Source organism: Pistacia vera, unplaced genomic scaffold, assembly GCF_008641045.1.
Source record: "Pistacia vera cultivar Batoury unplaced genomic scaffold, PisVer_v2 Contig797, whole genome shotgun sequence".
In the NCBI taxonomy this organism is placed as follows: domain Eukaryota; kingdom Viridiplantae; phylum Streptophyta; class Magnoliopsida; order Sapindales; family Anacardiaceae; genus Pistacia; species Pistacia vera.
In genome coordinates, this window is record NW_022196664.1 from 390,300 (window position 1) to 412,175 (window position 21,876).

Genomic DNA, 21,876 nt, shown 5'->3' on the forward strand with positions numbered 1-21,876 from the left:
ATCAAGTGCTATTACATTGTCTGATAAAAACTTCAACATATAAACTATAGTGCCTTAAAATATCCTTTAAAGAAATAAAACTCTCGAATAACCTTTGGAGAAGGAGGTTTAGATGTTTCCTCTTCTAACACACCAGGTTTACTTTCACCGGGTCTCCTATTCCCAAGCTGGAATCACGAATCCATCTGTCTAACACATCAAGCATCACAGGTGAACATTAAAGTCAGTGCATGGAAAACAACATTAATGTTATGCAAAAGTACATGACTTCTATAATTGTTGAAACATAACCCAAAAGTGTGAGAATATCTAGCTGTTTTCCCATAAAAAATAGCATCCTAAATATCATCTGCAACGCAGACACATCTGATCCACATAGAACTGAAATTTCAATGACATGGAACTACACATATTCACGCAGCCTCCCGTATTTTGATTTCTTCCAAGGCTTAAAACTATAGCATTTGGAACACAAATATCCATATAAAATCTACATAAAGAATGAAAAATTCACACATTTTTAATAAGAATCAACATACCCAATCACCCACCAATCAAACTCAAACCAAAATTGATCAATAATAAATTTCACATGACATATGCACATATTTACAATCCCCAAACAAATATCACTTATATTGAAAAAAAAAAAGCCAAAAATAAATTAAAAACCCATATCAAACAGAACCCAATTGAGCACAATGAATATAAATATCATACAAAGATCCCAAATTTCTACAGAACCAAACAGAAAATAGAAAAGGGCAGAACTGTAATTGCATACCCCATTCATCATCTTCTTCAACTGGAGGAGTGGTGCGCACTGGAGAGGGTTCCATGAGACGCTGATGATCATGGATTTCAACCGCCAGAGGGCGCTAAAGCCCAGAGAGAAAGCGATCAGATTAAACCAATCACCAACACCAAACCCCAAAGCCAGCTGTTTGTGACCGTCTGATTTATAAGAGCTCAAATAGTGAATCCAAATGAAATTACAAATAGGGAATAAATTCCTTCTGCCAAAGAAAAGAACCCTAGCCCTAGAAAGGTATAAAGACGGCGTGTTGAATTTCTTTCTGTGTAGTCTCTTGTTTCCCGGATTGCCCTCTTGCTTTGGGATAGGTTTGGTTTTTGGATTGTTGATGGTGTGGAGGGTAGTTTTGTCACTTTAGGTCTTGGGATTTGAGGTGATTAGTTGGTGGTAGAATTTATTATGGGCGGTGGTGATATCAAGTCGGAAGTATAAAGATCTAAAGAGAACAAGCATATGTCTTAATTATAAAAATTAAAAAGAGAAAGTATTCGATAAAATAAGCTTATGTAATTTATGAGAGTTAACGACACGTTTCCATCCAAAAAATAGTCCATTGATAAATTCATACCCGTCTACTTTTTAAATACCCTTTCAGTATCTAAATATTATGTTTTGGGTGGGAAATACAATGATTTAAGAAAAAACCACTTTTTTTTCTTCTCTTCTTAGCCTTTTTCATTGCCGGTAATTGCCATGGTTGAATACTAGGGGCAATAAATCGACTAGGTGGTGAGCAAGGTTGGTGTGATCTGGGAGAGAACAGTGACCCCAATCAAAACCTACTAATCGAGTACAAAAAACCCAACGATTTGCAGAGGAAGCCGCCACAAATCGAGACTGTCCCACGACGGAAAAAGTTGGACACAAGTGGCAAATGGCGAGCATGGAGGGTTAGGAGAGGGGTGGGTTCTGAAGAGCTGAGGGTGGGGAGTTGAATGGTGGTGGAATGGGGCATTTTGGGTGACTGAATTGGACAAAAAAAGGCCGAAAAGATGGGAAATTGAGAAAAAACTCAAGCGACGATTTTTGGCAATTGGCAGGTGCATCGGGCTCAGGGTGAACGGATTAAGGGTGAGAGAGGCTCGGGGAAGAGGATGGAGGAGGCGGTGAGTTTCAGGGTGGATTTTTGTTATCGGAAACGATCGAAAATCCTGCTTGAAGAGTCGTCGTGTGAATGGAGGTGGTGGTGGAAAATGGTGAGTGATGATAACAAATGGAGGCTTGGGCTTTTTAGAGGAGCTGATGGAGATTCTATGGGTGGTCTCGGAAAGGATTTTGGACGCTGGGATTTGCCCAAAAAGGGCAAAAATCGTCGACTGCAACGCTTCTAACGTGTGCCATCCCTTTTATTTTCTCTTCTCCGGTGGCCAAATGTTCGTTGACTATTCTACCCTAGCTAGTAACGAACTTTTGACAATTTTGCCCTTCCCCACAACAAAAATTACTAACAAAATCGTGCTTTGGGTACTAAAAGGGTATTTAAAAAGTGGACGGGTATGAATATGTCAATGGGCCATTTTTTAGGTGGGAACATGTTGTTAACTCTAATGTATAACTATGTGTGCAAGTCGCTGACATGTTTAATGTGACACATTGTGATTAGATTGAGTGCGATGACGATTTCAAGTCGGAAGTGTAAATGATACGAGAAATCGAGCTTACCATGTCATCTTCATGCTTATACATAAAGAGAAGCTGTTCAATGAAATAAGTGTATGTAATATACATGTATGTCATGACATATTTTGTGTAATTGTGATTAACCAAAACAGAGTATCCATTCCTTTAAAAAGGTTTTCATCATTAAAAATATGTTATATATATACTATAACAGTCTACCAAATTGATATATTAACGTACATACTAAAATATTCAAATGCCCAAATGTTGAAAATATAAGCACAGTAAACATCATTGCATCCATTGCACGAGAGAGATATGAAATGGGGCAAAGTCAATCGTTGCATTATAATATTTTGGTTTCTTGCACTTTATTTGCCTTCCACTAAGCCACCAACTCTATCTAATTAGGAGACAATAAAGCAAATGCTCCTCAACTTTTGGCAAACTTAAAAGACAAATTCATTAAGCTCCTCATTGCTATAGCCTCAACTTATTACCTATGTAACATTACTACGTGACCTGATTATATTCAAGATTCTAATCCGAAGATAATTACATGTTTTTTTTTTTTTTTATAACTGGGATGTCTAGATCAGTTTGCGCACACCTAAACTGATCTCTAAGGTCTATTGAACATCCTATAAGTCAAAAGAACCATGAAAGTTATAATATTATTGTGATAGGTAGCCCTAAAATTTGAATTCAAAAACTTAAAAAAGGGAGTAAACTTTTTTGACCCACAGATCAATCCATTGAGGTTTGTTTCAATGTACTATGATAACTCTTTACCATGTTTGAGAAACATTGAACTTGATAATAAATATGCACAATATTAAGAATCAATAGTCATTCTTTCGTATAGATGTTAGTCTAAAAGACAAAAAACATTTTCTGATAGGTGAACAGGTGGTTGCATTAATTAGACGGTGGCAATAGTTTCTCTTTGTCATGAAGCAAGTGACTCAAAATGCTATGAACTTGGTTGATTTGATTCACATTCCTTGTGCGTTTCCAGAGTCTTTTTGCTTGCGAAAACCAGACAAGTAATGGGTTCCTGACATTACCATCCAAAAGGGTCTCTTAAATGCAATGGGCATACATTATTGTCTGAGCTGCTTCAGAGCGAAACAAATGGACCTATATTATGCCAATTTTATCATCATGTTTTGGTTAAGTTTTTATTGCAGACAAAGGCAAATGGGTGGGTCATTATTACTGAGAGACTTTTGTTTTTTTGGCAGATAATATTGGTCCTGTTTTGACTAGTATTCTAACTTAATTTTCTGTGCACCATAAAAGGCCATTTTCAAGTGAGTGAGATTTTAGTCTAATGTGTTTGGTTTATTTTATGTCTATAGCACATGGATTGGTAATTCCAAAGCCTTGAGTTTGCTTGTTTCAAGAGAATCATTTGCTCATAAGACCAAAATTTTACTGGGTTTCTTAGAGATCCAGTCTTACAGAAGTGAAAGGGCTTTGAAATGCTCAACTCCTGCTGGTTTTCATCTTCTGTAGATTGTTTTTGTTTTGTTCTTCTTTTTCTTCTTCATTAGTCATCATCACAGATCTTTTTAAGCTATTTCAGGATCTCTAAACATGGGAAAACCAGCTAAAGTTCAGAGATTTTCTTCACTGTTTTTGTCAAAACCTTCATTTCTTTGTGTTGTGGTTGTGTTTCTTCTTCCTTCTCTGGTGTTCACTTATTTGCAAGGCTCTAGCTTTTCCCATTTTGTAGTTACAATCCCAGTCCTGATCCTCTCAACTTCTTTCCTTGTCACATTCACCAAGAAGAAAAAGGAGATAACCCTTTCGGATAATCAAGTTGAAGATGAAAATCCCAGATGGGATTTGGCCAGAGACCTTGTTGAGAATGAGGCTGAGCAGAAACAGCAACAAGAGATACAAAATGTTGCAGCAGAAAAAGCTGCCAAAGAAAGTGATCTTCTTGGCCTTATTCATGAGCCTGCAGATTTTGTATCAGAAAGTGAAAGTACTGATGAAGATAATGACTCAACATCGAGTGAAAATCTTGAGCTTAATTGGGTTCATAATGGAGATCAAAATGAAGTGATGCTGATGGATTCAAGTGATTCAGTCTCAGAAGATGATGAAAACGAAGATGGCCTCATTGAAATTGCCATTCCAAACTCAAAATCTTCTGATTTCTTGCCTGAATCCATCTTCAATCAACAAGGCCGAATGGAACTCTTGGCAGACATCAATGAGGTCAATGAAGAAGAAAACTTGATAGAAATTGACATTTCTGAGGGATCCATCAAGTGTTCAAGGTTTGAAATTGAAGCATAAAATTTGATCTCCTCAGCTAGCTAGGTTTAGCTTTAGCTTCTGTTTTTTTCCTAAAAGCTTGATGCCTTTTTCTTTTTGTGCAACTTTTAATACTCTTTTTCTTTTCAACAAACACTATAAAAAGTATCAAAGTTTGACTTCATGTTGTGTTGTGGCATGGTAATATTTTTTTTTTTGCTCAAGAATCATGATGCCTTTGCCAAAGGATAAAAATCCCACTTAGATTTGTTTGTATTATAGCATTTTGTGTCTTTTGCTTTGGATTCTTTTGTTTCTTGTTTCTTAAGTTACCCTAGTTGTGGTCAGAAAGAAAACAAACTGCAAGCTTCTGGGCTACTGTTGCCCTTGTGACTAGTTCCATTATTGAATGTGAATAGCACCACAAAATAGTCCCTTTTATTGCATAAGATTAGGGGTGTTCGGTTTCGGGTATCCTATATTTTTTGAAAGAACCAGAACCGATGGTTTCTTGAAATTTGGAACCAGAACTGGAATCGATAGTTCTGGTTCCTAGGTACCCAGAACAAGAACCTATAACAACAGTTTCGGTTTCGGTTCTGGGTACCCTATAAAACTCCATGACCCCCCAAAAGTTTTTTAAAATGGCAAAAAAACCCTTAAAAACTTATAAATACCCAAAATAAAATTACAAATCATAAATTCAAAATTACAAACTCCATTACTTTGTAAAGGTAGATTTTCAAAAATCAAACAAGCTTACTTTAAATGTTATGAAATATAAATATAAATGTATTCACATTACTTTTTCTACAAAAGTTTTTATTAACCCTCCAAATCTTTAATTTTATTTTATATTAGTCTCGGTTCCTGGTTCTTGGTTCCGGTTTCGGTTCCTATAGGAATTGGAACCGGAACTGAAACTGGAATCGCACAGTAACGGTTCCAAAAATTTGGAACCGAAACCTACCCGTTGACGGTCAGTTCTGGATAAGAACCGAAACTAAACCCCGGGTACCCGCCGGTTCCGATTCTAACTGGTTCTTTTGAACACCTCTACATAAGATGGTTCTCCCTAATATAGCATAACATAAATTTGACATAGTTTAAGTGAATTAGAGTTGATTTTAATCGCTTTACTTAGACAAATATAACAACAGGTTCAACGCAATTTAAGTGGATTAGGGTTGAGCTTAATCGTTTTTCCTATACATAATCTCAACCCGTATAGCATAATTATTGAATGTGAACAGCACCATAAAATATCCCCTTCTTATGCATAAGATAACTCGCCCTAATATAGCATAACACAAATTCCACATAGTTTAAGTGAATTAGAGTTGAACTTAATCGCTTTACTTAGACAAATATAACACAAGTTCGACATAATTTAAGTGGATTAGGGTTGAGCTTAATTGTTTTCCTATACATAAACTCAACCGGTATAGCATAATAATTGAATGTGAATAGCACCGTAAAATAGCCCTTTTCGTTGCATAAGATGAATCTCCCTAATATAGCATAACACTAATTCGACCTAGTTTAAGTGGATTAGAGTTTAGCTTAATCACTTTACTATAGACAAATATAGTACGAGTTCGACACAATTTAAGTGGATTAGGGTTGAGTTTAATCGTTTTTCCTATACATAATCTCAACCCATATAGCATAACATGAAATTGACACAATTTAAGTGAATTAGAGTTGCATTTAATCGTTTTCCTATGGACCAACTCAACTTGTATAACATAACACGAATTCGACACAAAAAGTGAATTAGAGTTGAGTTTAATTATTTTCCTATAAACCAACTCAACTTATATAGCATAACAAGAATTCAACATAATTTAAGTGAATTAGAGTTGACCTTAATTGTTTTCCTCTAGACGAATTCCACCTGTTTATAAACAATGTCATATATTGTGACTTTTGACATGAATAATTAAATGAATCGTTTTGAATTAATTAAAATTGTATTACTTCCTAATTCGATAGAACACGAATCAGACAACCAACTCCTTTTGTCATCTCTATACATTTTGGTAACGATTAGTTGTCTAATTCTTATCTATATCACCAATATGTAACATTATTCAAGATTTCAATCCAAGAATGGTTACCCATTTGGGAATATAATAACCACATTGATTAGCTACAAATCATTGTTAAATTTCTACTTTAATACTATGCACTACGCAAATTGTCCATATATTCCCCACCCATGGAGAGCCCTACAATAAAGACAAATCAAGAGGGCTATGCATGTTCTCTAGAAATTGCGCATAAATACCTCAGTTAATCAAAAAAAAAAAAAATCTATTTATGGATTAGGAATTGAATTATATTGGCTAAAAAATAATAATAAAAATATGAATTATTATAAATGTCCATATATAGATTAGGAAGTATTAATGACCATTTTTTTTTTTTTTCTGTCAATTTAAAACTATAACAAATTGATCACCAAATTATGAGAAATAAACTTTTAAATATTAAAACAAAAAAAAAAAACTTTAATTCCTAATGCTATTGTCTCACCGATTAGCCAATGGGAAGCCAACCCCTCATCGTGCCTATTCTAAAACGACATCGCAAATTCGCAATCAAGTCCTAATTTAATATAAACATAAGATAATAAAAAATATATTTTCTAATTAAATTATAAATTCACTACAGATAACATTCTTCCCGCGGGCCCCGCCATTCCCATAGATGCCTAAATAAAACTGAAGCGAATGTCGATCCACAGCCGTCGATTTACCGGATGCCCTCTAAATCGAATGTCAGCCGTCCATCAGTTTTCCACCTCGAACTTCTCCCTCCATCCGACGTGGCAATTAACTGCATTTCAAATCCGGATTTCACGTCCGAATTATATAAATAATTTCACGAAACGACCCAATCTGATTTTAAAATAATTATTAAACAGAAAAATGTCAAACACTGGAAGGGAAGTAGAGAGCTCAGAGTCCTGTTCGCTTTCGAGATTTGGATTTTAATTTTTAAATCTCTGTAAGTATTTTTAGTTTTGGCGTTTATAATTATTTTTCAGGTTTGATTAGTTTATAATTTGCTTAATTTTTTCGATTTTTTTTAGAGTATTTTTTGTTTGTTTTAAATTTAAGTTTTGTGGTGTTTGTGTTAATTTTTAGGTTGAGATTAGGGTTTCGGTGTGTGCGTGTATTGTGGGTTTTTTTTGTTATTTTGGTGAAATTGGTGTTGAGGGAGTGCTTGGTTGCTGAGAAAATGTGGGAATTGAAGAGAAAATTTTGACGTTTGAATTTTGGGAAGCAAGGTTTTTTATGGTCTGGGGTGTGAAAAGGTTGATTTTTTTTTTTTTTTTATCCGTCGGAATTCAGCTTGATGCGCTTGTTTTTAGCTTCGGTTTAGTTGAGTTCGGAGAAACAAACCCTAAAATTTGGGTCTCAATGTTTTCTCGAAGTTTGTGCAACTTTCTTAGTAAACCAACAGATGGTTTTTTGCATGGGGTTTCAATTTATTGGTTTTGCCTGTTCGAGAGCTTGTTTTAGCTTGTCTAGATCTTGTTTGGACGTTTTAAGTTGTTTTTATCAGCATTTTATGCAGTGTATTAGTCATTTTTTTAAAAATTAATTTTCAGTTAGTCTGTTGTCTTGATATGAATTTGACTGAGAGATGATTACTTTTTTGTGCAGCTCTTTGTGGCATTGGGTTGAGGAAGCAATTTATCAAGTTTGGTTGGGTAGGTGTAAAAGGAAGTTCATTTTTCTTAGCTTTTACTCTGATTTGATTGAATATGGGTGAGGAAGAAACAAAGAGTGAAGTTCCGGAGGTGGCGGAAAATGGGACGACTAACCTGGTGGACAAACCAGCACAAGCTGTGGTTGAGAAAAAAGAGATTAAGGAAAATAAAGGAGTAAAAGAAATGGAAGAAGATACAAAAGATGATGGAGTGGAAGAAACTGAAGAGGAAAAGAAAGCTGATGCGGGGAAAGAAATAGAGGAAGATAAGAAAGGTGCTGAGAAAGTTGAGACTGATAAAATGGAGGAAGACCCAGAAGTCAAGGAAGATATGGAAAAACAAGAGGACAAAGGAACCGAGGAACCAAAAACCGAACCTATCAAAGAAGAAAATGGTTCAAAAGAAAATGAGGAGAATGATGAAAAGAATGGTAAGGAAGAGAAGGTAACTGAGAAGGATGATGAGGCAAAGGAGGAAGACCAGAAGGAAGAAGAAAGTAAACAGTTGAAAGGATCAACAAAGCGTGGGAAAGAGAAGAGTGGGTCGAAAGTTAAAGGAAAGAAGCCAAAGGTAGTAAATGAGAAGGGGCCTGAGCAAAGGACTCCTGTTACTGATCGCCCTGTGCGTGAGCGGAAGTCTGTTGAAAGGCTTGTGGCTTCCATTGAGAAAGATGCTGTAAAGGAATTCCAAATTGAAAAGGTTTTGTTTTTGATTTTTTTTTTTTTTAAATTGGTTAACGTAATTTTTATGCTCTATTAATATTTGATTGTAATGTGACTTTGATATGGCAGGGACGTGGTACGCCATTGAAAGATATTCCTAATGGTATGGCTTCTGTCTCTTCTTTTGGATTTGTACTGGCTATGTCTGTGTAAATTTCACATTAATGTTTCTGAAAAAGTTCTAAATCAAATATCGGTTTAAGTGCATGACCAAACTACCATATAATGCTGTAGAACTTTAAATAGGTTTTTCTTCTTTTAAAGTGAATGTTTGAAAATTCAATTTACTTTCATACTTCAAAAGCTTCGGCAGTGGAGATTGAACACAATGTGGAAATAATAATAGTTCAAATGACTTTTTTATTGTCCAAGGTAACATGGTGACAATTGTTTGTGCCCTTCCTCAAAGGTGTTAAGTTCATGTAGTGGATGACTATTGCTCTGCTATGGATATCTATACTGTACATATTTCGCCAGTTTCCTCTCTTATGGGATAGATACTTTTATAATTTGTCTGAACCTTTGTAAGGGTTCTGAGAATGATATTTAAGCTTTTTTTTCAATATTTGATATCATGTGATCAATCGCGGGACAGTTGTTGTTTTACAACTCTAATGAGGTGGTAATTGTGTTGTTTTTCTTGTTATATTTTCCATTTTGTCCTTCATAAATCTTGTTTAGCAGGTTTATCAAAGTACTTGTAAATCGATGGGAACTTCTCTCTTTGTATCTTTTCCATGTAGATATGTATGTCAATGATGAACAGTGGATGAACTATTTGACATCTGAATATGTTTTCTGCTTCAGTGGCGTTTAAGTTATCTCGAAGGAAGACTGATGACACCTTCAGACTGCTTCATACAATTCTCTTTGCAAGAAGGGGAAAGGTAATTTGAGAGTTGTTCTTTAACTTGCTCTGTTGTCAATTTCTTATTACAATCTTGCCAATTGTAGTTGGTGACAAGGATGTAGTAGACAGATGCAAGCGTTTACACACTGCATAAAAACCAGGAGCAAAAGATGGTTTTGGGGCTCTGTGTTTATTTGGTTATTGCAGATGATTTTATTGACTGTGATAGACCTGTTTTATGTGATTCCCATTCCTTGCATTTGCAGGCATTTCAGGTGAAAAGCAACATATCTCGTTTTTCTGGGTTTGTGTGGCATGAAAATGAGGTAAACTGCAACTTTTAAGAAAGAGACTTGGTTGTTTCTATGTACATTTTCTCTTTTTTAAACTATAGCATATCTAAGGGCATTAAGTTTATAAAATTATTATGTAGTATTTAACTGGTTGGTTTGGCATGCGGCACAATAGTATGTAATTTTGGATTTCATTTACTTTGATGGCTCTAATTATTTTTTTCTTGCAGGAAAAGCAAAAGAGCAAAGTGAAGGAAAAATTCGACAAGTGTAACAAAGAGAAGTTGCTTGAATTCTGTGATGTGCTAGACATTCCAATTTCCAAGAACACTAGGAGGAAGGTTTGTGAGTTTTCTAGTGCTGCATGCTAGTTCTCGACAAAATGTGTAGTCCTATTACTTAATTTCTATCCATATTTTATACTGTAAGTGGCAACTATTTCATTGATTTAAATGAGGAAAACAAACTATTGTTTTTTTGTAAATTAGTGTAACTGCTTTCTCTGTGCAGCACTTGCACAGAAACATGTTAACAGAATATCCAGCTGTCGTGTGGTCTCGTCCGTGATCCTGTTTTGCTAAATTTCCTTTTAGGAAGAGGATTTATCATTTTAGCTTGCCTGTTTGAAAAGTTAACATATCAGGTGATGCTGCCTTAATGAGCTTAAATTGTACATGCAGGAAGATATTGTCACGAGTCTGATAGACTTTTTGGTGGCTCCTCATGCCACAACCACTGAGCTGCTCGCTGAGAAAGAGGTCTGTTGCCTCAAAATACTGAAATTTAAGCTTACATATAGGGTTTGGTTTCTAGTCTGCCATGTTTTTCATTTGGATTATTCTGTTGGTATTTTAGTCAAGAGCGAGCAAGAAGCGCAAGAGGGTAGGAAAACAAAATTCATCAACATCAGGGAGCACACCTTCAAAACGTTCAGCAAAGGTACTATTTTATTACAATTGAAAGCAGAAAGGTGATTTTGATTTTTGCGTCATAGCTTCATGGGTAAAATTGCACGCTTGGAAGTTTTTTTGTCATACTATATTTAGCCAGATAGTGCATCTGTGGGTACTAGCTCTCTGGGTTGTATTAGAGGTCTGGGAAGGGTTAAAGAAAGGCAGATCGTGCTTACTATCTTCATATTTGTCTGCTAATGGTAACTGAATTATCTTGTCTTCAGATAATCTGCTGCTTATTGCAGGAATTAATGAAATGAGCTGAGAAACAAATAAATTAGGAAGATCAGAAGGTTTATACTATGCAAGAATTTTATTGTTGTCTCTGTCTTTAGTCTTTTTTACAATGTTTCAAAATCCAACTTGGGGTGAAACCCGGCAAAGCTGCTGGGTCTCGGGTTAACCGGTTTGACCGCCGGTCAAACCGGTTGACAAAAACTTCTAAAATTCAGCAAATACACCCCTAGAAATTACAGTTAAGTCCCTCTGGCGGTCAAACCGGTTGACAAAAACTTCTAAAATTCAGCAAATACACCCCTAAAAGTTACAGTTAAGTCCCTCTGGTCAAACTGGTTGACAAAAACTTCTAAAATTCAGTAAATACACCCTTTAAAATTATAGTGAAGTCCTTATAGGTTTGAAATTTAGCAAACACACCCCAAACACAAATCGGCCAGCGATTGGTTGGCGGCAGTGACACCCTAGATGCAACTCCAATCGTCCCTTGAGCTCATTCCCCTTAAAATATGCGCAAGAATTGGCCAGATCTCACCGACGCCGTCGTCGACAACCCTCCCCATCACCAAGAAATTACTTCCGTCTTCCTCCCAACCAAAACCCACCTGATCCCACTCCCGTTAGCCTTGTCAATCGCAGGCAAAAGCCGGTTGTTGCTGCCGCCAGTTTTGTTCGATTTTCGATTGATTTACTCATCGGAAATTAACTCTGTCACCACCATTGCATTCACTGACACTTTCTCTTTAAAAGCTCTAACAGCCCGACTGTCAATTGTTTGCCGTCCATCCTCCCAAATCCTAGGGTTTTGGGTGAATCGGAAAAATATAAACCCGGCCTGTTGAAGCTTCCGGGTCTCGGTTAAATTGGCCGGGCTAGGCCGGGTTTTAAAAGATTGCTTTTTTATTTATTGGGTTCTTTGTATAGAGTCAAAGAAAGACTGAAGATGCTTCAAAGAAGAAGATTACCTCAGACTCTGAGGAGGAGTCTTCTGAAGAAGAGGAGGAAAAGGAAGAAGAAACTGAAGAAGAGGAAAAAGAAGAAAATGGTGTTCCTGAGCCTTCTGATGATGAGATGCCTGAGCCTTCTGAAAGTGAGGACAAAAGTGAGTCTGAGAATGAATCTGAAGAATATGTGGGGAAACGCAAACGAAGCTCAAAGACCCCAACTAAAAAGAAGGAATCTGCTGGAAAAGCTAGGACCAAGAAAGTCTCAGTTACTAGCAAGTCCAGTCCACCACCAAAAAGAACACCAAAGAAAGCACCATCTAAAGGATCTAAGGCTGATGAAGACAGTGATACCAGCCCAAAGGTATTCTCAAGAAAGAAGAAAAATGAAAAGGTCACCAAGGAAAAGGCTTCAACTCCTACAAAAAATACTCCGAAGGAAAAATCTGGTATAACATATTTCTTCTCAACCTCATTTGTTTACTTATTATTACTTTATCTTTCTTCTAATATATGCTGAAAAGTTTCTCTTTGTTTTTAAAGGAAGAAAAGCTGCAAAAGGTAAGGAAAAAGCTAAGGAGGAGAAAGTGAGGCCAAGTGATGAGGATATGAGGGATGCAATATGTGAAATTCTTAAGGAAGTGGACTTCAATACAGTAAGATTTGATATCACTGCAGTTTGCTTTTAGTATAATCTATAGATATCCTTAATTATTAAGTTAGTTTTGAAAATTCTAGGGAAATAAACATGTAGCCAAAATTCCTGCTTTTTGATATGCAGTTTTTACGGTCTTGAATTGTCTTAGCTAAGTTGATTTTTTTTCTTTTTATTTTCAGGCTACCTTCACCGACATTCTGACACAACTTGGTATGCACTTGTCACTTCTATTGTTTGCATTGATTTTATGAGACTTTTGGATTTTCCTGTCGTCAGATGTTAATGATCTAAAACCTGTAAATTTGTTGCTCACAACTATGCAACAAGCTTTAATTGTTCAAGTAAAGTGAGCCCAAAAGAATTATATAATGGTTCAGTCCTTTAAGTCTCATAAATATACAACTGGCCCACTCTTTCAACAATCTGAAGACCCGTTAGAAAAGGTTTTGACTCGTGTTAGTGCTATGATGCTTGCAAGAAAATCGTAAATGATAAAAATCTTGAAACATAGAGAATCAGAATGTCGATAAACAAGTTTGTGGCTAATAGGAGATTTGATCATTTGTCAGCTGCACGATATGACATGGATCTCACTCCAAGGAAGTCATCTATAAAGCTGATGATCCAAGAAGAGCTCACCAAACTAGCCAGTGAGGGAGATGATGAAGACGGGGAAGGCGACGTCGAGAAAGATGAAACCCAGTCTGCCGGCCAAGAGGTTGAAGCCTGATGATCATCAAATGAGGACTCGACTGCATGAAAATATTGTGGCTATTTATGTCGTTTGGTCCCTCTTTTGAGTTTAGTTGTACACCATGTAATGTTTAGTCTGTTTACTTAAAAGCTGGCTGTAATTTATTATTAGCATTAATTTGCTGGGGATTAAGCTAGAGATTAGTGGAAACTAGAGGAGATGGTGGTAACTCAAAGCCTTTTGTGCTGCAGAATTGCCGCATGTTGTGTACACAATAACATAATCTGTAGGAAGTCTAACTGACCTTTTGTGGAGTAAAAAACTTAAGACGTTCACTCTGGTTTCATGATTTTCTTTCTAACCTGTACCATTGAGAAACTTCGCAGTTGGTAGTTTCATTATTGAGGCTCTGCTTTAATTGTTACTAAATTTTGATGCATGATGGTTCCTCAATAAGCTGATTTATGGGACCTATTGTTTGGATACAAACAATTGCTCATCTTGTCTTTGTCCACCCCTACATATTGAACCGACAGCACAGTAGCATACAGTGTCTGTGACTAGCTACATTAGGGTGTTGAATCTTGATCTGCGTTTGTTGAGCACTTGTTGAAGCTTGCATTTGGTTAAAAAATTGGTCTGGATACATGGTTGGTGTATGAATCTTCTGCGTAGATATTTATTTTACTTTATGTAATGGCAGGTTAAGAGGGCACTAGAGTTGGGAGAAAGAGTAATGTTACGTTATTGGACCACTAAGAGTAGCTTTATTAAAATCTTTTTCACTCACCATCCCATTAAGTAAACACGAGTCACTCAAAAGTCAATACTCGCTCACTGATTGAAGGAGCGTGCATTTTCATGGACATAAGGCATTGTATATAGCCAATAGCAGTGTGGAAAATCTTCCATTGTGACAGTTGACCTACTGCTGCGATGAGAGGAGGAAAAATTCCTGACATTTCACCTTTCATCTCAAATGTCAAATCCACGCTTCCTATATTCCAAAATGGCTGTGTTATACCGACATAACAGCTCCTATAAGTCAAAAGAACCATGAAAGGTAAATATTATTGTGATAGGAGCCCTAAAATTTGAATTCAAAACTTAAAAAAGGGAGTAAACTTTTTTGACCACAGATCAATCCATTGAGGTTTGTTTCAATGTACTATGATAACTCTTACATGTTTGAGAAACATTGAACTTGATAATAATATAGCACAATATTAAGAATCAATAGTCATTCTTTCGTATAGATGTTAGTCAAAAGACAAAAACATTTTCTGATAGATGAACAGGTGGGTGCATTAATTAGACGGTGGAATAGTTTTCTTTGTCATGAAGCAAGTGACTCAAAATGCTAGAACTTGGTTGATTGATTCACATTCCTTGTGCGTTTCCCGAGTCTTTTGCTTGCGAAAACCAGACAAGTAATGGGTTCCTGACATTACATCAAAGGGTCTCTTAAATGCAATGGGCATACATTAATGTCTGAGCTCCTTCAGAGCCAAACAAATGGACCTATATTATGCCAATTTTATCATCATGTTTTGGTTAAGTTTTTATTGCAGACAAAGGTAAATGGGTGGGTCATTATTACTGAGAGACTTTTGTTTTTTGGCAGATGATATTGGTCTTGTTTTGACTAGTATTCTAACTTAATTTTCTGTGCACCATAAAAGGCCATTTTCAAGTGAGTGAGATTTTAGTCTAATGTGTTTGGTTATTATGTCTATAGCACATGGATGGTAATTCCAAAGCCTGAGTTGCTTGTTTCAAGAGAATCATTTGCTCATAAGACCAAAATTGACTGGGTTTCTTAGAGATACAGTCTACAGAAGTGAAAGGGCTTTGAAATGCTCAACTCCTGCTGGTTTTCATCTTCTGTAGATTGTTTTTGTTTGTTCTTCTTTTTCTTCCATTAGTATCACTCACAGATCTTTTTAAGCTATTCAGGATCTCTAACATGGGAAAACAGCTAAAGTTCAGAGATTTTCTTCACTGTTTTTGTCAAAACCTTCATTTCTTTGTGTTGTGGTTGTGTTTCTTCTTCCGTTCTGGTGTCACTTATTTGCAAGGCTCTAGCTTTTCCCATTTTGTAGTTACAATCCCAGTCCGATCCTCTCAACTTCTTTCCTTGTCACATTCACCAAGAAGAAAAAGGAGATAACCCTTTGGATAATCAGTTCAAGATGAAAATCCCAGATGGGATTTGGCCAGAGACCTTGTTGAGAATGAGGTGAGCAGAAACAGCAAACAGAGATACAAAAGTTGCCGCAGAAAAAGTTGCCAGGAAAGTGATCCTTGGCCTTATTCTGAGCCTGCAGATTTGTATCAGAAAGTGAAAGTACTGATGAAGATAATGACTCAACATCGAGTGAATCTGATCTTAATGGGTCATAATGGAGATCAAAATGAAGGTGATGGAGGATTCAAGTGATTCAGTCTCAGAAGATGATGAAAACGAAGATGGCCTCATTGAAATTGCCTTCCAAACTCAAAATCTTCTGATTTCTTGCCTGAATCCATCTTCAATCAACAAGGCCGAATGGAACTCTTGGCAGACTCAATGAGGGTCAATGAAGAAGAAAACTTGATGAAAATTGACATTGAGGGATCTATCAAGTGTTCAAGGTTTGAAATTGAAGCATAAAATTTATCTCCTCAGCTAGCTAGGTTTAGCTTTAGCTTCTGTTTTTTTCTAAAAGTTGATGCCTTTTTCTTTTTGTGCAACTTAATACTCTTTTTCTTTTCAACAAACACTACAAAAAGTATCAAAGTTTGACTTCATATTGCGTTGTGGCATGGTAATAGTTTTTTTTGCTCAAGAATCAGATGCCTTTGCAAAGGATAAAAATCCCACTTAGATGTTTTTATTATAGCATTTGTGTGTGTTTGTTGGATTCTTTGTGTCTTGTTTCTTAAGTTACCCTAGTGTGGTCAGAAAGAAACAACCTGCAGGCTTCTGGGCTACTGTTGCTTGTGACTAGTTTCATTATTGAATGTGAATAGCACACGAAATAGTCCCTTTTATTGCATAAAATTAGGGGTGTTTGGTTCCAGATACCCTTTTTTGAAGGATCGGATCGATGGTTTCTTGAAATTTGGAATCAGAACCGACCAACAGTTTGGTTCCTAGAATACCAGACAAGAACCTGTAACAACGGTTTTAGTTTTAGTTGGGTACCCTGTAAACTACATGACCCCCCAAAAGTTTTAAAATGACAAAAAACCCTTAAAAACTTACAAATACCTCTCACCTGCACTTGTAACAAAACAGAATTACAAATTATAAATTTAAAATTACAAACCATTACTTTGTAAAGGTAGATTCCAAGTCAAAACAAAACTTACTTTAAATGTTATGAAATATAAATATAATATATCACATTATTTTTTCTACAAAAGTTTTTATTTAAAAAATCTTTAATTTTTTATATTAGTCTGATTCTGGTTCCTAATTCAGTTTGGTTCCTACAGGAATGAATTGGAACTGAAACGGAACCGCACAGTAACGGTTCCAAAAATTTAGAACCGAAACCTACCCGTTGACAGTCGGTTCTGGGTAGGAACGGAACAAACCCCGGGTACCCGCCGTTTCGGTTCTAACTGATTCTTTTGAACACCCCTCAATAAGATGGTTCCCTCATATAGCATAACATAAATTGACATAGTTTAAGGGAATTAGAGTTGAGTTTAATCGCTTTACTTAGACAAATATAACACGGTTTGACACAATTTAAGTGGATCAGGGTTGAGCTTAATCGTTTTTCCTATACATATCTCAACCTGTATAGCATAATTATGAATGTGAACAACACCATAAAATAGCCCCTTCTTATGCATAAGATAATCGCACTATATAGCATAACACAAATTCCACATAGTTTAAGTGAATTAGAGTTGAACTAATCACTTACATTAGACAAATATAACACAAGTCGACATAATTTAAGTGGATTAGGGTTGAGCTTAATTGTTTTCCTATACAAAACTAACCACATAGCATAATTGAATGTGAATAGCACAGTAAAATGTCCTTTCATTGACAGATGAATCTCCTAATATAGCATAACACTAATTCGACCTAGTTTAAGTGGATTAGGTTGAGTTAATCACTTTACTATAGACAAATATGGTACGAGTTCGACACAATTTAGTGGATAGGGTTGAGGTTTAATGTTTTTCCTATACATAATCTCAACCCATATAGCATAACATGAAATTGACACAATTTAATGGAAGTAGAGTTGCGTTAATCGCTTTCCTATGGACCAACTCAACTTGTATAACATAACACGAATTGACACAAAAGTGAATTAGAGTTGAGTTAATCATTTTCCTATAAACCAACTCAACTTATATAGCATAACAAGAATCACATAATTTAAGTGAATTAGAGTTGGCTTAATTGTTTTCCTTAGACGAATTCCACCTGTTTATAAACAATGTCATATATTGTGACTTTTGACATGAATAATTAAATGAATCGTTTTGAATTAATTAAAATTGTATTACTTCCTAATTCGATAGAAACACGAATCAGACAACCAATCCTTTTGTCATCTTATACATTTGGTAACGATAGGTCTAATTCTTATCTATATCACACAATAGTAACATTATCAAGATTTCAATCCAAGAATGGTTACCCATTTGGGAATATAATAACCACATTGATTAGCTACAAATCATTGTTAAATTTACTTTAATACATGCACTACGCAAATTGTCCATATATTCCCCACCATGGAGAGCCTACATAAAGACAAATCAAGAGGGCTATGCATGTCTCTAGAAATTGCGCGTAAATACCTCATAATCAAAAAAAAAAAAAATCTATTATGATTAGGAATGAATTAATTGGCTAAAAATAATAATAAAAATTGATTTATAAATGTCCATATATAGATAGGAAGTATTAATGACCATTTTTTTTTTTTTTCTGTCAATTTAAAACTATAACAAATGATCACCAATATGAGAAATAAACTTTTAATATTAAAAAAAAAAAAAAACTTTAATTCCTAAGCTATTGTCTCACCGATTAGCCATGGGAAGCCAACCCCTCATCGTGCCTATCAAAACGACATCGCAAATTCGCAATCAAGTCCTAATTTAATATAAACATAAGTAATAAAAAATATATTTTCTAATTAATTATAATTTCATACAGAACATTCTTCCCGCGGGCCCCCCCATTCCCAAGATGCCTAAATAAAACTGAAGCGAATGTCGATCCACAGCCGTCGATTTACCGGATGCCCTCAATCGAATGTCAGCCGTCCTCAGTTTTCCACCTCGAACTCTCCCTCCACCGACGTGGCAATTAACTGCATTTCAAATCCGGATTCACGTCCGAATTAATAAATAATTTCACGAAACGACCCAATCTGATTTTAAATAATTATTAAACAGAAAAATGTCAAACACTGGAAGGGAAGTAGAGAGCTCAGAGTCTGTTCGCTTTCGAGATTTGGATTTTAATTTTAAATCTCTGTAAGTATTTTTAGTTTTGGCGTTATAATTATTTTTCAGGTTTGATTAGGTTATAATTTGCTTAATTTTTTTCGATTTTTTTTAGGGTATTTTTTGTTTGTTTTAAATTTAAGTTTTGTGGTGTTTGTGTTAATTTTAGGTTGAGATTAGGGTTTCGGTGTGCGTGTATGTGGTTTTTTTTGTTATTTGGGTGAAATTGGTGTTGAGGGAGTGCTTGTTGTGGAAATGGGAATTGAAGAGAAAAATTTTGACGTTTGAATTTTGGGAAGCAAGGTTTTTTATGGTCTGGGGTGTGAAAAGGTTGATTTTTTTTTTTTTTTTCCGTCGGAATCAGCTTGATGCGTGTTTTTTAGCTTCGGTTTAGTTGAGTTCGGAGAAACAAACCCTAAATTTGGGTCTCAATGTTTTCTCGAGTTTGTGCAACTTCTTAGTAAACCAACAGATGGTTTTTGCATGGGGTTTCAATTTATTGGTTTTGCCTGTTCGAGAGCTGTTTTGCTGTCTAGATCTTGTTTGGACGTCTAAGTTGTCTTTATCTGCATTTTATGCAGTGTATTAGTCATTTTTTAAAAATTAATTTTCAGTTAGTCTGTTGTTGATATGAATTGACTGAGAGATGATTACTTTTTTGTGCAGCTCTTTGTGGCATTGGGTTGAGGAAGCAATTTACAAGTTTGGTTGGGTAGGTGTAAAAGGAAGTTCATTTGTTTTAGCTTTACTCTGATTTGATTGAATATGGGTGAGGAAGAACAAAGAGTGAAGTTCCTGAGGTGGCGGAAAATGGTAGACTAACCTGGTGGACAAACCAGCACAAGCTGTGGTTGAGAAAAAGAGATTAAGGAAAATAAAGGAGTAAAGAAATGGAAGAAGTACAAAAGTGATGGGTGGAAGAAACGAAGAGGAAAAGAAAGCTGATGGGGGAAGAAATAGAGGAAGATAAGAAAGGTGCTGAGAAAGTTGGACTGATAAAATGGAGGAAGACCCAGAAGTCAAGGAAGATATGGAAAAACAAGGGACAAAGGAACCGAGGAACCAAAAACCGAACCTATCAAAGAAGAAAATGGTTCAAAAGAAAATGAGGAGAATGATGAAAAATGGTAAGGAAGAGAAGGTAACTGAGAAGGTGATGAGGCAAAGGAGGAAGACCAGAAGGAAGAAGAAAGTAAACAGTTGAAGGATCAACAAAGCGTGGGAAAGAGAAGAGTGGGTCGAAAGTAAAGGAAAGAAGCCAAAGGTAGTAAATGAGAAGGGGCCTGAGCAAAGGACTCCTGTTACTGACGCCCTGTGCGTGAGCGGAAGTCTGTTGAAAGGCTTGTGGCTTCCATTGAGAAAGATGCTGTAAAGGAATCCCATTGAAAAGTGTGTTTTTGATTTTTTTTTTTTTTTTTTTTTTTTAAATTGTAAGCCTATTAATATTTGGTTGTAATGTGACTTTGATAGGCAGGGACGTGGTACCCATTGAAAGATATTCCTAATGGTATGGCTTCTGTCTCTTCTTTTGGATTTGTACTGGCTATGTCTGTGTAAATTTCACATTAATGTTTGAAAAAGTTCTAACAAATATCGGTTTAAGTGCAGACAAACTACCATATAATGCTGTAGAACTTAAATAGGTTTTTCTTCTTTTAAAGTGAATGCTTGAAAATTCATTTACTTTCATACTCAAAAAGCTTCAGCAGTGGAGATTGAACACTGTGGAAATAATAATAGTTCAAATGCTTTTTTATTGTCCAAGGTAACTGGTGACAATGTTGTGCCTTCCTCAAAGGTGTTAAGTTCATGTAGTGGATGACTATTGCTCTGCTATGGATATCTATACTGTACTATTTCGCCAGTTTCCTCTCTTATGGGAAGATACTTTTATATTTGTCTGAACCTTTGTAAGGGTTCTGAGAATGATATTTAAGCTTTTTTTAATATTTGATATCATGTGTCAATCGCGGGACATGTTGTTTTACAACTCTAATGAGGTGGTAATTGTGTTGTTTTTCTTGTTAATTTTCCATTTTGTCCTTCATAAATCTTGTTTAGCAGGTTTATCAAAGTACTTGTAAATCGATGGGAACTTCTCTCTTTGTATCTTTTCCATGTTGATATGTATGTCAATCATGAACAGTGGATGAACTATTTGACATCTGAATATGTTTTCTGCTTCAGTGGCTTTTAAGTTATCTCGAAGGAAGACTGATGACACTCAGACTGCTTCATACAATTCTCTTGCAAGAAGGGGAAGGTAATTTGAGAGTTGTTCTGTTGTAATTTCTTATTACAATCTTGCCAATTGTAGTTGGTGACAAGGATGTAGTAGACAGATGCAAGCGTTTACACACTGCATAAAACCAGGAGCAAAAGATGGTTTTGGGGCTCTGTGTTTATTTGGTTATTGCAGATGATTTTATTGACTGTGATAGACCTGTTTTATGTGATTCCCATTCCTTGCATTTGCAGGCATTTCAGTGAAAAGCAATATCTGTTTTTTGGGTTTGTGTGGCATGAAAATGAGGTAAACTGCAACTTTTAAGAAAGAGACTGGTTGTTTCTATGTACATTTTCTTTTTTTAAACTATAGCATATCAGGGCATTAGTTTATAAAATTATTATGT

General features: G+C 35.7%; 2 protein-coding genes across 2 annotated transcripts; both read left to right on the forward strand.

Annotated features, from left to right (window-relative positions):
* The first annotated feature begins 3,723 nt into the window (after nucleotides 1-3,723).
* Nucleotides 3,724-4,915, forward strand: LOC116117069. Its single transcript, XM_031403103.1, has one exon. The coding sequence runs from the start codon at nucleotides 4,034-4,036 to the stop codon at nucleotides 4,742-4,744; it is 711 nt and encodes a 236-aa protein (XP_031258963.1). The 5' UTR covers nucleotides 3,724-4,033; the 3' UTR covers nucleotides 4,745-4,915.
* A 2,694-nt stretch (nucleotides 4,916-7,609) lies between these two features.
* Nucleotides 7,610-14,123, forward strand: LOC116117036 (DNA ligase 1-like). The gene is made up of 12 exons (XM_031403070.1): nucleotides 7,610-7,714; nucleotides 8,377-9,122; nucleotides 9,215-9,248; nucleotides 9,953-10,032; nucleotides 10,262-10,321; nucleotides 10,519-10,629; nucleotides 10,969-11,046; nucleotides 11,144-11,227; nucleotides 12,403-12,871; nucleotides 12,966-13,078; nucleotides 13,260-13,290; nucleotides 13,650-14,123. The coding sequence occupies exons 2-12, from the start codon at nucleotides 8,478-8,480 to the stop codon at nucleotides 13,808-13,810; spliced, it is 1,866 nt and encodes a 621-aa protein (XP_031258930.1). The 5' UTR covers nucleotides 7,610-7,714; nucleotides 8,377-8,477; the 3' UTR covers nucleotides 13,811-14,123.
* Nucleotides 14,124-21,876: the final 7,753 nt, after the last annotated feature.